Genomic DNA, 16,501 nt, shown 5'->3' on the forward strand with positions numbered 1-16,501 from the left:
GGTTTATTCGTTAGTGTCAGAATTAGATAATTAGCTTTGTGTTGATGTAGAATCAATTCATCTCAATTTAGCATAAAGTCAATTAGTTTATTAGTGAGATTAAGATTAATTCTCAGTCGCTGCTAGTTAGTTATTGTTGTCCCCCAATTATGTTGTGTCTTTAGTTAGGTGTAATTCAATAAATTATTGAAGTTGTTAGACGGATCAGTTGATATATGGCGCTATAATGATTAATCTTGTCTGTTGTTTAGTTTACCAATACTAATCGAATTTGTAAACTTTAACGTTAGTTTTTAGCTTTAGGTCTATTCATAGCTTAAGTAGTTGATACATACTTGATGATTGCATTAGCTTAGCATGTAGTTTCTTAGTAAATTGTTGCTGTTGTTGTTGCTATTGAGTCTTATTAAGTGGATTCTGTAGTTAGTATAGTTTAGCCTCTTAGTTTAGTAGGCTGCACTTCAATTTTTCATCAGAGTATTGGTTGTTGTACGGCAGATAAGTTTTCATTCTTCCGCATATGAGTGTTTGTTAACCAATGTCTGCAACTATCATTATAATTATGTCCAGATTGTTATGTATTTTGCCCATATAATAGAAATCCTCAATAAATTATTACTTAGTAAATTAGATTTGTAATGGAATCTAGATTAACTAAATAAAGGTGATCCCGGTTTATTGCAAGATTCAGCTTTTCGAAATTAAGCCCAAACAAATTGCTGCGGTTCTAGTTGTGTGGCCATTTAAGATTATTATGGGCTAACGTTGTTTTAAGGGTAAATTGAAATAAATATCCCGCACCTATACCCGATAATCACTTTTGTCTTCAATCTATCACCCTGGCAAAATATATCCCGCACCTTTTACAAAACTCGCCATTTACGTCCTCCCGTCACGCGTCATTGTCACATGGCAGTTGAACCACGCGCTCTCGTGTACGAAATCCACACGGCATTGTTTGATTAGGTGATTATATTAAGATATTAAATTATATATATATAAAAATTAAATTTGCAATTTGATCCCCTGTGTGAAATTGCAATTTAATAGGATTAAATTGCAATTTCACACAGGGGATCAAATTGCAAACTCATTACAAAACCCCTGCCTAACTCATTGATGGTGGACTTCTGAAAATCAATCGCATTCAGGTGGAGGAAGTTTATCCAAAATCGATTGCATTCATCTGGAGAGTTTATCTTGCTCGCCAATCTTCCAAAAAAAGGTCTGACTTCGAGACTTTTGTTGTCGGAGGAACAAACATAGCTTCATTCCCGTGCTTTTTTTTTTTTTGTTCTTGATGATATGAGTAACGACGAGGATAAGGGCAAAGGCAAGATTGAGGGAAAAAGAATCGACTTTGGGGCACATCCTTTATATGGTAAGTATTTTTCGCTTTAATGTCATATAATATTCTTCTTGTGGGGTACCGTTACTGAAAAACTCCAAATGTTTCGATTCAAACCATGGTCCTACATTAGAAATATTTTATTGTTCTATTTTGGTCCCCCATTCCTTGATTCCGTCGATTTGATACAAATTTGGTCCCCCACTCCATTGTCATATGAAAGTTTCATGCTAATTTTTGTGTTATGCAGAACTCGAAAGCACACATTTGACAGTGTGCTTACATTTCGATGGAGTCTTGTACCACACTCCAATAGAAAAGTAAGTTGGGGATCCATCAAGAATTTTGATTTCGTGCTAGCTGGAACACTTACTAAGGACTTGACGGAGTTGTTTGGGAGAAATACTGGGATTAACGTTTCGGAGTATAGTAAGTATTATACTCTAATTGGTAACAATTTAAAGCTATTAGAGAGTGATGAGGAGTTCCAAGATGCAGCTTATGAATCTTTAATTAGTAGAAAATTAGATATTTACGTAGATCTTGGTTGTAATGGGATTGGTTTTGATGATGATGAAAATAGTGAGGATAGTGACTTTACAATGGGTAGTGAAAGTAACGGTAGTGATGATGATATATTTGAGGAGTTTGTGGATATGGACTGTGATGATCTTGGGGATGAATCTGTTCCTGGAGTTGGGGAGACAGTGTTGAGAGAGAGCGAGCTTGGAAATTTGGGAGGGATGACTATTGAGGGTGAAGGAGATGAATTCCCCAGTTTAGATTATGATGGGAAGGATAGTGACTTTATAGTGGGCAGTGGAAGTAACGGTAGTGATGATGACATATTTGAGGAGTTTGTGAATATGGATTGTGATGATAAGGGTGAAGGATCTGTTCTTGGAGTTGGGGAGACAGTGTTGGGAGAGGGCGAGCTTGGAAACTTAGGAGGGATGACTATTGAGGGTGAAGGAGATGAATTCCCCAGTTTAGATGATGATGGGAAGGATAGTGACTTTACAGTGGGCAGTGGAAGTCATGGTAGTGATGATGACTTATTTGATGAGTTTGTGGATATGGACTGTGATGATGAGGGTGAAGGAGATGAATTTCCAGGTTTAGATTATTACAATATAGGCCAAGATATGACTAATGAAGTAGTTGTTGAAGAGGTAGCGGATTGTGGGGTTAGTGTAGGAGGGAGCGGGCAGCAAAACACTTGTAAATTTGACGTTGGGAATGAAGGATTAGGGGCTGAGAATGATGAAGAGGATACACCAGAGGAGAATCTGGTAGTTGGAAGTGATGAGGAGTGGGAGGAGTTACTTGACTCAGAGGATGAGGGGACTGTGCGTAGGCGGGGCGTGAGCACGACTTTTCCAAAGTTCAATCCACTCGATGTGTAAGCACCGAGGTTTGATATAGGGATGATATTTGCAACGAGGGACGAGGTTAAAAGAGCAATACAATCTCATGCAATTGCAGAAAGAAGAAGTGTGGCTTTTACAAAGATTGACAAGCGCCGGTTGTATGCGAGGTGCAAAGAACCAAATTGTGAGTGCAAAATCAATGCAATGAAGGTGAAGGATGACACTGCTTTCCAAGTAAGTCTATTGCATCCTAAGCATTCGGAGTCATCTCTTCCTTCTTTGAATGTTGCGAATGTTAAGACTTCTTGGTTGAGTGAAACATTTGCTCATAAATTTAAATGTGATCCGAAGCGCGAGGTACGAGGTTTTAGGAAAGAGATAATGAGAGAATTAAACGTGAGTGTGTCAAAAGATCAGGCCTATAGGGCAAAGAGGCGTGCTTTGGAAAGGATAAGTGGAGATCTCGTTTACCAATACAGTCGTCTTTGGGATTACGCACATGAGTTAAGAAAGAGTAATCCAGGGACCACAATTGTGTTAGATGTTGAGACTGATGATGAAGAATCTATTTTTGACCGTATTTATGTGTGTTATGGAGCTTTAAAAAAAGGATTTAGTGTTGGTTGCAGAGCCATAATTGGTGTGGATGGATGCCACTTGAAGGGTATTTACGCTGGTGTCTTACTTACCGCTGTTGGAATTGATCCGAATAATAATTTGTTCCCAATTGCCTTTGCAGTGGTTAGTAGAGAGAATGGTGAAACATGGAGATGGTTCTTGACTTTGTTGAAGAAAGATTTAAGAATCGGGGGTGACAAACAGGTTACATTCATGTCTGATAAGCAAAAAGGGCTGATACAAGCGTTCGATGTTGTATTCCCAGGATATTATCACATATTTTGTGTTAGACACATGCATAACAACTTTTTTAATGCCGGGTTTAGAGGAACTGCACTGAAAAATACAGTTTGGCGTGCTGCTTTGCCTTCTACGCCGGGGGAATTTCGTCGTCGAATGGATGAGTTGAAAGATCTTGACAGTGAGGCACACAAATGGTTTGGCGATAAGCCTGTAGCCCAGTGGAGTCGGAGTCACTTCAAAGTTTATTCAAAGTGTGACATATTGTTAAACAATGTGTGTGAAAGATTTAATAGTGCGATCCTAGATGCACGAGAGCAACCGATTTTGTCGATGTTGGAGTCAATAAGACAATATCTCATGAAAATGCTGCAAACGAACAGAGATATGGCTGCGTGTAAATGGAAAAACTTGCGGTTCTGTCCAAATGCATTGAAGTTGCTGGAGGGAAATGTTCGGAGGGTATCTGACTGCATTCCTATCAAGTCTGATAATACGCATTATGAGATATCTTGCTTCGATGGGAGCCAACATGCTATTAATCTTCGGGAAAGAACTTGCACATGCAGACAATGGCAGCTAAGTGGAATTCCTTGCAAACATGCCATCTCTGCCATCTCTAACCAACGAGAAGAAATTCAAGACTACATCGATGAGTACTACTCCGTGGAGACATACATTAAGGTCTATGCTCCTGCCATAATGGCTGTCACCAGTGACTTGTTTTGGGAGGTAACAGGTTTTAATCCACCTGAACCCCCAACAGAAATGAGGTCGGTTGGGAGACCTACCTCATCCAGGCGAAGGGAACGGGATGAACCTGTGAGAAAAACAAAAAAGAAGGCTAGGACTTTAATGTTAAAGAAAAATCAAATGACTGTTCGTTGCAGATGATGTGGAAACTCTGGACACAATGTTAGAAAATGTCCACAGTCAGTTCAAAACCGTCGGCTTGAAGAATCATCACCACTGGTACGAACTATAGCAGTGTGTAGTTATTGTATTATATTTGTGATATACAATCATGCATTGACTCTTCTTTGTACATATAGGTGGCTGGACAAGACCCTACGACAACATCGGTACAACATAGGCCACGACGGATGTCTGTAAGTACAACCTAACACAATACATAATATATATCATTTCTCTTACAAAGTAAGTTTGAATCTATATTTCATTATTCGAAGACGCGATTTCAAAAAGCTCCAGCAAAGAATGCCGTCAGATCAAGCACCACTGTTCCAGTTAGTCAACCTGAGGTAATTCCCACACAAGAATCCATGATTACGACTCAACCAAAACGTCGAGGCAGGCCACAAAAGGAAAAAGCCTTGGAGGCTGCAACAGGGACAACAGGGACTCAAAGCCAGCAGGTATATACATTTATTAATAAATTTTTACACTCTAACATTGCTAATTACCCAATGATTGTGTAGGGACCATCTATGTGGGAGCAACTGCACGACAAGGGAGCAACCTGCATCCTCCCAACTGTCTCAACACCAGAACCACAACCACCACATGTGGATAAGGTCCCAAAACGTGGTAAACAACCAATGTTTACAAGACGGCCATCGACTCGATCGCAAGTTGGGCAAGCTATGGATCAAGGGCAGCGGTTCGTGAGCATGGATGAGCTCAGTATAGTCCTTTCGACAGAGACAAATGTGAATTTGTAGTAATGACAAGAATTCTACATTGCAGTGCTTGTTTCTGAACTATGTTTTGGATGACATAACTCATTTTTGTTGCAATGTGTTGTGCTACATGTTTTGAATTATGTTAAGGATAGCACATCTTTTGTGAATTGGTGGACAATTTCAGTTTGTGGAATGATATTGTGCTAGCTCTTTTCAATTATACGTAGTAATGCACACGTTATGCATACGTTATGATTTAATTTTTATTGAAGGAATGCACAGGTGTGTAGGAAAGCACACGTTGTATTGTAGTGATGCAAATGTGTGTAGGAATGCACATGTTGTATTGTAGCAATGCACAAGTCGTATTAATATAATTGAAGTTTAATTACATAACACAAAATATGTAAAAATACACTTCCACATAAATATATGTTCACAACATACAACAAAATAAAATAGACTTATACTTCCACATAAAGATATGTCCACAACATACAACAAAATAAAATAGAATTCCACATGCTCCGAACATTAACGGCTCTTGGGATTCCATACAAATACATTCTTTTCGTTCTACCATCCATCAACTGTAATATAAATCAATCCATCAACAAAGCATGTTACTCGATCATCAAAACACCTGGGCAACCTTTCGCACCATTGTTACGCAGTAGGTAGACGATGAATACCATTCCAACAACAACAATACTAACTGAATATGCAACACAGAGCCCTCTGTTATTTTTATTTCTGAGAAGCACAATCTCCTTCTCTTTTGCATCTAATTTCTTCAATAGCCCAGGAATAACGACCTTACTCCGTCGACAAATTGGAGGGTCTTCCCACTGGAAGTAACCACATCCCCCTCCACCATTCTGAATTAAAAAAAAAAATTAAATTAAATTATCATCTACGAATGTTCATATATGCTTAATTAAACACAAATTTGGAATTACCTTATAATATCTACAAGAGTGGAATCGACGACTTGGGTTATCATTGGTCCAAGAACACCTCAATTTTGCCTTCACCCCGCGGTGACATTCGACAGATCCAGTAACATCGGAGAAATCAGCGGTGGTTTGAAACATCGGCGTATTTTCCCTTGATATGCCCGCGACGAAAAATAAGGAAGACGGCGATGTTAGTTGGCTTGGAGGAATTGAGGTGGAACACCAAAAAAAATGGAAAAAAATTTGATTACGCTGAAGACAAAGAAGAAGACGATGAATGAGATTGATATTGTATATATAAGATTTGTAATTTAATCCTTTGGGTTAAATTGCAAATATCCAGGGATCAATCAACAATTTGTATTTTATAAAATTTAAGTAATTAAATATTTATTAAAATTTCAAACACAGGCCATTTACAAAGTGCCACGTGCTACTAGGTCCCGGGTGCGCGTGAAATTGCATGTCACGTGACTGTCATGCGCGACGGGATGACGTAAATGGCGAGTTTTGTAAAGATGTAGGATATATTTTGCCAAGGTGGTAGATTGATGACAAAAGTGATAATGGGGTATAAATGTGTTTTAATAATATATAATGTATAATCTTTTCCTTGCTTGTAGTTGATTTATTTTTACTCTGGTATGTTATTTATACCTTATTGCTGAAATAATTAGATTATATGTTCTATTTTAGGATTGTTAGATAATTGGTCAAGCCTGCTTGTCTGCCTGCTTTCTTAATATATTATTATTAATTATATATAACTAATTAGTTTAGTTTAATTTCCATTAAAGTAGTAGTAATTTTGCCTACGGTAGTTTTTCTTTTTATATCATTTAGCCACAATTATTAATATGTGCTAATTAATTTATATGAGATTAAATTATTTTGGCCTAATTTATTATTTATTATGTTTATAAATTTATGATGCTTATTTTATTTTGTGTAATTTATTGTTGTCTAATTTATTTTAAGTTAAATTATATTGTATTATTATATTATAATATTTATATTTATTTAAAATAAAATTAGCTATGAATATGTTCTTTTTTTGAATTAATTGATTTCCATTGTGTTTAATTTGAGTTTGAAAAATTGAATCTATTCAATAATTGAAATTCTTTTGAACATGAGTATAAATCAGGATTTTGATAAAGTTGGTTGATATCCCCTTCGTTTCATTAATTTCATACTCAGTCTAATTTTTAGAACTTTCGTCTATTTAGCTGCGCTTATTAGCGGAGGAGATGAATTAAGTTTTCTTAAAAATAGGATTGACGAACGAATAGTGTGAGGAGGATGCCGATTATCTTTATATGCGACTTGACTTGGCAAAAAAAAAATAAAAAAAATCGACGTGAAAACTGTTGAAATTAATTTATTATCTATAGCAATGTCTACCGGGCCGCCTTGTTTCTTAATTTATTATTTATTATGGCAGTTTATTTAAAATTTTGAGTCGTCGCATCATTTTTAGAAGCTACTCTGAATACCTAAGTTTGAAAATATTTCGGGAGACATAATTTAGAGTCTTTATAGATGAGCAATAATGCATAAAAGGCTTAAGGATCTCAACTTTAGCTAAGATTCACTTACACACCACCGTTGATATTGCCGACAATATTGAGTTCTTATTTAGAAAATACTTGGTTTAATTTCATTAATTGAATTTATTCGAGGACGAATAAAGGTTAAGTGTGAGGAGTTTGATAACTCTTAATTTTGTCATATTTTATAACTTATATTTATTTAATTAATTATTTATTTATATCGAATTTTGGTATTATTTATGTTAATTTATTCTAATAATTGTATTTATTTCATCTTGTGTGTATAATATTAATTTTTAGTTTTTAGGTGTAATTTATAATTATTTTGGTGTTAATGTAAAGTTTGTCCGAAACACTCTCTTTATCCAAAACTGATATTTGGTTATAAATAAAAACTTAAATTATGCAAGTTTTATACAAATAAAAAATAAAAATATCTTAAATAACTTTTCTGAATGAAACAAATAAATAAATAATTGATCAATCATTCATTTTATAGTTTTTGAGACAAATTGTTATCTGATTTTTATAAAAACTATAAAAATAAATAAATCAATTATTTATTTATTTATTTTATTCAAAAAAATTATTAAAGATATTTTACATTTTTTATTTGTATAAAACTTGTGCAATTTAAATCTTTATTTAGAACCAAATATCAGTTTTGGATAAAGAGAATGTTTGGGACAAATTTTACATTAACACAAACGAGTCTCACGTAATAAATAAAACACCATGTATTTTATATATTTTTACTAAAATATAAGGGGGTATTATATAATTTACCCATTTCTATATAGCTAAATTATATAAGGTAGCATAAGAGGGTGGCTAAGGGTATGGCAAAACTAAAACGTGCACAGGCTTGGGTCCGATTTGCGCTTGGAGAATGGTTTGCTTGATGAGACCTGTTTTGCTCCAAAGTCGAACCTAATCTATTGACATTTTTTTGTCTCCAAAATGATTTTTTGAGAGCCCAAGATATTATAATGCTATCTAATTCGAAAACGTATTTCACTTTATTTTGAAAATATTGCATCGTCTATCGGATGCACTATCGGAGTGTAACAATTTTGAGAAAATTTTTATTAACTCGACCGTTATTATCAAATTTATTTGTTAATATTTTTATTTTCACAGTTATTGGATTTTACAAAAATTTTACTATTCATCAATTTTTTTCTCTTGAAAGATATTAAATCAAACATCTAGTTTTTAATTTTTAAATTATATAAAAAATTAATTTTACATTCAAAATATTACATCATACCATTATTTTAATTCAAAATTTTTACCATTCAAATCTCAAACCCAAAATCTAAACTTCCAAACAACCACACATTTCATAATTATATCTCCACGGATCTCTCTCACTTATTTTTAATTAATTTGAAATTAATTACGGGTAGCAAGATTTGCGCGTAAGCTTATTATTTTTTGAGAATCTCTCTAACTAATTCGAAATTAATTGCGCAAAGTTGCAACTTTTCATGTGAGTAGCAACATTTAGGTGTAATGGCAAGCTTATTTTATTGCACAAGTTTGCAACGTTTCACGTGGGTAGCAAGATTTGGGTATAATGGCAAGCTTATTAACTAATGGGGTATCTCTAACTAATTTATATATATTATGTATTTGAGATAGAGTAGAATTTTTCGAATTTACAGAATTTTAGAATTTTTTTTTGGATGATGTGGGAATCCGCAGTCGCTACCCGAAGGTGCGCACTGGGTAAACCCCTGGCCGAACCTAATACCCTGCAAACCAGGCCCGACGAGAAAGTCACTGTAGGCGAACCATGTGTGGCAGATGACCTGAAGCGTCGGGGGTTTGAACCATGACCTTACAATTTTAGAATTTTTTATGTACGTAATGTATTTTTAGGGTGTATTTTGTTTGTGGGTTTGAGATTTTGGATTTGAATTTATTTTAATACTAAAAAGTGAATTTGAATAATTATTTGATATGATATAAATAGGTATTAATGTGATATTTTTTAATGTAAAATAAATTTATAGTATAATATAAAAAATTAATTATTTGATTTAATATTTCTTTTAAGGTAAATAAGAATCTAAATATTAAAAATTTATGATAAAACCCACGCAACAAGACCTTATAGTTTTTTATGTGTATTAGTGGGTTTACAGTTTTATATATATTTGGTCAATTTCACTCATTTTTATCCTTACCGTAGTTATATTCTATTTTTAAAATTTTACTGTTTTATTATATAATGTTAATAATTTATATAAACAAGTTTGCATTGAGGGTGGCAAGATTTGGGCATAACGGCAAGTTTATTATATAGCATATTCATTTAAGCTTCTATTTGTGTTTGTTCGGGGGTTTGAATTTTGAGTAGGGATTTAAATAGTATTTGAATTTGAATAGTTATATAATGTGATATAAATAAGTGTTGATATGATATTTTGAATGTAAAATTGATTTTTAATATAATATAAAAAATAAAAAAATAGGTGTTTAATTTGATGTTTTTGGGGGGAAATTTTGGATGAATAGTAGAATTTTGTCTAAATCCTACAAACGAACACACGTGTACATTACTACATTTCGTACAATTATATTAAGATTTGAAGTAAAAATCATTTTTGGTCCATTCAATATCAAAATTATCAATTTTGGTCCAATTCAAAAAAAAATTATCAATTTTAGTCCCACTCAAATAAAAATTTATCAATTTTAGTCCCAAAATGGTTGACTGGGACTGAACACGGCCGTGTTGGCTTGAACACGGCCGTGTTGGATGACTCAGAAGGTGACTGGGCGTTCCAGGCAACCAACACGGCCATGTTGGTCTCAACACGGCCGTGTTGATTACCCTGCATTTTTTAACACGGCCGTGTTCCTTCCCGTGTTCCTGCTCGTGTTCTGAACACAGCCATGTTCCTGCCCATGTTCTCAACACAGCCATGTTCTAGGCCATGTTCCTGCACATGTTCTCAACACAGCCATGTTCACGACCATGTTTTCAATATAATCATATTTTAGGTCATATTTATTATTATTTTCACTTTTTGGTTAAAATTATTTGATATATATTTATAATTTAACAAAAATATTTTTTACAATTATTTTATAATATAAAAAATAATCAATTTTTAATATTTTTAAAATATATAAAAATAATAATATATTAATATATATTTTTTAATAATACTCCCTCCGTCCCACTTATCATGTCCACATTGCCGTTTATATCCGTCCCACATTCCATGTCACTTTTCTTTTTTGGAAAAATAATTACACACTATTTTTTAATTTAATTTTAATTTTAATTAAATTAATGAGTTATTTTAATCTTAATTTATAATTCTTTATATTATATGATAATTATTTTTACTAATACATTCTTAATTATCTACTAATTATACTTATCCTAAATTCTTGTGTCTACAGTGACCCAGATATCCAACGTGGGACGGAGGGAGTATTATTTTAAAATATTATTATTTTTATATATTTTAAAAATATTAAAAATTGATTATTTTTTATATTATAATATAATAGTAAAAAATATTTTTGTTAAATTATAAATATATATATCAAAAAATTTTAACCAAAAAGTGAAAAAAATAATAAATATGACCTACAATATGATTATATTGAAAACATGGTCGTGAACATAGCTTAGAACATGGCTGTGTTGAGAACATGGGCAGGAACATGGCCTAGAACATGACTGTGTTGAGAACATGGGCAGGAACATGGCCTAGAACATGACTGTGTTGAGAACATGGGCAGAAACATGGGCAAGAACATGGCTGTGTTCAGAACACGACAAGAACACGGGAAGGAACACGGCCGTGTTAAAAAATGCAGGGTAATCAACACGGCCGTGTTGAGACCAACATGGCCGTGTTGGCTGCCGGGAACGCCCAGCCACCTTCTGAGTGTTCAGTCCCAATCAACCATTTTGGGACTAAAATTGATAAATTTTCATTTGAGTTGGACTAAAATTGATACTTTTTTTTTAATGGGACCAAAATTGATAATTTTGATATTAAATGAGACCAAAAATGATTTTTACTCTTATAATAAAATAAAGTAAAATTCAAAGATATAGAAAATATCCTTAAACTTGATTAATTAGTGCCTGAGATTAGGAATCTCTAAACACTGTACGGTACAGAAAATAAATTGGAAAATAAAAGACTGAAATTTAAAGTGGTGATCCCCAAATCTGACTTTGCTTTGTTGAAGTTGATTGAAGATGCCCTGCCAAATGATGATCCAAATCCTTAAATATTCTCTGGGAAACTGTACTGAAAACCGTCGCCCGAACGGTTACAACGTCTCCTTCCCAACCGTCTTCCAATCCTTCTCCTGCTGACACGTGTCCTCAGCAGACCAAAATTATCCCTATATTTCACTCTTTGAGCCGACCACAGACCTTCCGCCCTTTTGGCCCGACTGCCAATCTACAACCGCATTGGTCCGACTGCCAATCCTCCCGACTTGCAAACCATCTGACTTATTTGGATTAGCTACAGACATCCCGACTAACGAACCATCCGATTTGTTGGTCCCGCCGCAGAGTTCCGACCTGAGAACTTCCCGACCTGCGAACTTCCCGTCCTGATGACTTTCCGTCTTGAGGACCTCCCGACCTGAAGACCTTCCGACCTGAGGTCTTTCCGTCCTGGGGACTTTCCGTCTTGAGGACCTCCCGACCTGAAAACCTTCCGACTTGAGGTCTTTCCGTCCTGGGGACTTTCCGTCTTGAGGGCCTCCCGACCTGAAAACCTTCCGACCTGAGGTCTTTCCGTCCTGGGGACTTTCCGTCTTGAGGGCCTCCCGACCTGAAAACCTTCCGACCTGAGGTCTTTCCGTCCTGGGGACTTTCCGTCTTGAGGACCTCCCGACCTGAAGACCTTCCGACCTGAGGTCTTTCCGTCCTGGGGACTTTCCGTCTTGAGGGCCTCCCGACCTGAAAACCTTCCGACCTGAGGTCTTTCCGTCCTGGGGACTTTCCGTCTTGTATTTTCCTTAGAAATAAACCTATTTTCCTTGATTTCCTCACGGTGTCCTTCAACCAGTTCAATCAACTCTATTGCCAGGCCCATTCTTCTTTTTACCTTGGGCTTTTAACCTAACTCTAAATTTCATACGTAACAACTTGCCCGCCGCCAAGGGACTTTCAAACGCCATTTAACAATCGATGTTTGGAAGTTCATAAATCATCACCCTCTTGAAAAATTCCCTTAGCAACTGCACCAGTTACTGCAACACTCCTGATTAACTTCCTTCTCCGCAATACGATCCTTTGTGAATCACAATTCAACCACTCTAACCATGGCGAATCGATACATTCCTGCCCTTCCCTTCGACGGAACCCTCCCAGAGGGCCCGTTTTCAGCCTCGAAAGTACTAACTCCGACGATCCGCCCATACTGCACGACTCCTGAAGACTCAAACCGGATGAGGGAAGTTTTGGAATCCCGAAATTCCTTGGCTATCAACAACCCTAACTACCAAGCAGTTCGCATTCGAGACAGCATCAAAACCCATCTCACGGACCCAAAAGATCCTTACCGCGCTTGGTATCGACGGGTAGCAGAACACTTCCAGACCCAATGGCGATCTCAAAAAATCGACCAAGCAATACTATTGTCCACCATGCCTATCAACCTGCATGAGAAGGTGCTCTTGGCCATGTCTGCCTTCTGGAATGCGGAAAATGGGACTTTTCTCTTACCATCTGGCCCCTTTGGTCCAACTCTTATGGATGTGGCAATGATCGCGCATCTTCTAGTCGTAGGTGAAGACCCTGTGATGGGAGCCCTAGATGGGCAGGAGCCATCAGAAGACCATCCAGGGTGGTCTTTACAAGGTGTGAAGGAATGGGGCTGGACAAAGTTCGCAACCGATCAGCAAGGGGCTCCAGGGACCCCCGTGACCGACCGGGAGCATACTGCCTTTATCCTTTTTTGGCTTTGTAGGTACGTCATTGTTTCCCCTTCTAAATGCGTTCTTCCTTCTCATCTCGACCTAGCCATTCATATCGCGTCTGGTCGGTTCTTTTCCCTTGGCACTCTGTTTTTAGCCAATCTGTTTGAAGGACTTACTAGAGTTAGCCTTCGTTTAACAGATAATGATAATAGAAAATTAGACACTGCCGCATCGGGTCCTTTTTGGTTTTTAGAACTTTGGTTCCGTCTTTACTTCCCCAACGCGTTCAACTTAGGATCTCCGCCCACTATGCCAATATCCGAAAAACATTTGGGATTAGCCCTCAACCGACTCTGCTCAGGACGCAGTAAACTCCAATCCTCCGATCCAATAATAACCACAATTGTAACGGATACCCGCAGTAACTCTCGATTTTCTATGTATAAAAAATATGCAGGTTATGCTCCCGACCATTTTTGGCCCTTTCCGGCACCAAATCCTCTTCCGACTCCTGAGCCTTGTCCTCATCCCACCTATCCTTTTGCCTGGGACGTTGCCCTCAAACCCAGGTCTCTTTTTAGCAGCAAAAAACTTGATAAAAAAGGGCAAAAAACTTTTTGTACCTTTAATTATGAACCTCAATTCATGGCGCGTCAGTTCGGCTGTTGCCAAGGTATCCCTGGACCCGTCGCTCGTCCTCATATAATTTTTCAAAGTCCTGACCGACGAGTCCTACCTAATTCAATCCCTTCTTACATCTCCCAGCTCACCACGTATATAATTTCCAATTCTTATATTCCTTTCCGCTCCAACCCTGAGACTGTAGATACATTCAATGAATGGTGGTCGGTTGTATGGCCCCTGATTTCCCCTGATGAGGATCGGTTGCTGAACATACTCCTTCCCCCCCAAGGATTGGTTCTAGGGGCGGCTAGACATACTAGCACTCAGCAACAAACAGCCGCCCCGGGAATCGGATCTAGTGTTCCAATGCGAAAAATGAAAGCTTCCCAGCTGCAAACACCCCCGACCTCTGGGGCCGACCAGCAAGCTCCAGCGGACCTTGGAACTACTAAGACATCAGCAAGGACCCGACCCCGAATAGGTAATTTTTCTTAAAACCGTGAACCAATTCACTATATCTTAACTTTGATTTCACTCATTTCATTCACCAGAACCGGCCTTGGTAACACCGACCACACAAACGACGCCACCCCCAGCCGACCATTCAAACGTACCTTTGGTCCAGACTGAGACATTTCCTCTCCAAACCCCTACTCCACTTCTCACTTTGCCAATGAGCAGTCGGGCGGAGGACCCGACAAGGAGGCAAACTCTTCCTCCCGTACCGAGGAGTGGTCGGGCCAGGCACCCGACCAGAAGGCAATCTTTACCAGCAGTGCCTATAGAACCAGTAAGTTCTCTCATCAGCAATACTTAGGATTCTAATGATCAACCTTGATATATTTAACAACAACATTTCCATGATTTTTCACAGACACCTTCACCCATCGCATCAGCAGCAGGGGTCTCGTCAGACAGCGAGGGGACTACTTCCCAGATGGGTCGACCGCCATACATGGCATCAGACTCATCCATTTCGAAGGAAGAACCAGCTGCTCTTGCCGAAGCTGACCCTCAAGACGACATCCCTGATGCTGCTGATCCCGGAATCGTCCAATCGGGTGCAGTCACGCTGGAAACCGAAAATGCCACAGCTGCGGCTATCCCAGTTGCTCCTGAGATACCAGCTGCAGTGGCTTTAGACGCAGCTGCCCAACCTGCAGCCGCCCAGCCAGCAGCGGCGCTCCCTCCAGCAATCGAGTGGCAGGCAGAAGAACCACCTGTGGCAGCCCAACCTCCAGAAATAGAAGAAGTGTCTTCGTCCGATTCGGAGACTTCTGTGAATTTGGTAAGATTAAACCAATCCATGCCACAATGTTTCTTTCTACAAAACACTAACTGTGTTATATACTACTTTCCATAGGGACCCAGGTCGGCACCTCAGCGACCATTCGCAGCAGCCGACGAGTCGGCTGCTGTTATATCAGCTGTCCGCCCTACTCGACCGACCTCATTGTTGCCCCCTTCACTGACAGCAGTTCGCCCAGAGGTGACACATATCTTATCTGAATAATTTTGCACCTTCCTTGGAATACTTATTGAAACTGTAAGACTTGAAGGGGCCTTCGGACTTAGCCATCCTATCGACTGTTCCGGTTCCAGCGGAGGCCCAAACTATATTCACTGAGGCCATTAACCATCCCCTTTCAGAATTAAGATCCGACTTATTGGACAAACTCATTCAGACGGTTGGTGGCCTTCTTTTTTACACTCCGACGGAATCGCCAGCCGTCCCCATTCTGCATCGGCTGATGGAAAGACTTACGGAGCTCAAGACTGAAGTGTTAGTTATTGGAATCCTATCAACCGAAACCCCCCAGCCTGTCTTCGATCAAACAGCACTGGAGAAATCTTTGGCTAAAACCCGAGAATCCCTTCAGCAGACTACTGGAAGGCTGGGCGGTCTCCTTAGCACGAAGGCTCAAGTTGATGAATCCATCCAGAAAAAGGAGGCAGAATTGCGGGAGCTAAGGAAAGAACAGTCTATCCTGGATAATCAAATTACCAATGAGCAGCGTCTGCTTGAGAAGTATACAAAGAACGAGGCCGAATTGGATCAAGAGCTGAAAACCCAAGCTCGATCCCAATTCATCAGGAGATATCAGACGGCTGCTAATACTAGAAGGCTATCCAGGGATGAAGTCAAATGGACACATATAAAAACTGCCATAGGGGCACTTTTGTAACACTGCCGCCTCTGTAACAACATTTGACTTAGTAATACAGTTTTCCTTCT

General features: G+C 38.0%; 3 protein-coding genes across 3 annotated transcripts; all 3 read left to right on the forward strand.

Moving 5' to 3' along the window:
- The first annotated feature begins 451 nt into the window (after positions 1 to 451).
- LOC127263903 (uncharacterized) lies at positions 452 to 2,974 on the forward strand. Its single transcript, XM_051293195.1, has 3 exons — positions 452 to 966; positions 1,152 to 1,381; positions 1,599 to 2,974. The coding sequence occupies exon 3, from the start codon at positions 1,951 to 1,953 to the stop codon at positions 2,752 to 2,754; it is 804 nt and encodes a 267-aa protein (XP_051149152.1). The 5' UTR covers positions 452 to 966; positions 1,152 to 1,381; positions 1,599 to 1,950; the 3' UTR covers positions 2,755 to 2,974.
- On the forward strand, positions 2,776 to 4,470 carry LOC127263974 (uncharacterized). The gene has a single exon (XM_051293297.1). It carries the CDS (start codon positions 2,776 to 2,778, stop codon positions 4,468 to 4,470), a length of 1,695 nt encoding a protein of 564 aa, XP_051149254.1.
- Positions 3,108 to 5,361, forward strand: LOC127263904 (uncharacterized). Its single transcript, XM_051293196.1, has 4 exons — positions 3,108 to 4,548; positions 4,629 to 4,685; positions 4,767 to 4,952; positions 5,016 to 5,361. Exons 2-4 carry the CDS (start codon positions 4,680 to 4,682, stop codon positions 5,256 to 5,258), a joined length of 435 nt encoding a protein of 144 aa, XP_051149153.1. The 5' UTR covers positions 3,108 to 4,548; positions 4,629 to 4,679; the 3' UTR covers positions 5,259 to 5,361.
- Positions 5,362 to 16,501: the final 11,140 nt, after the last annotated feature.

This window comes from Andrographis paniculata, unplaced genomic scaffold (assembly GCF_009805555.1).
Source record: "Andrographis paniculata isolate CXL003 unplaced genomic scaffold, ASM980555v1 Contig69END, whole genome shotgun sequence".
Taxonomy (NCBI): domain Eukaryota; kingdom Viridiplantae; phylum Streptophyta; class Magnoliopsida; order Lamiales; family Acanthaceae; genus Andrographis; species Andrographis paniculata.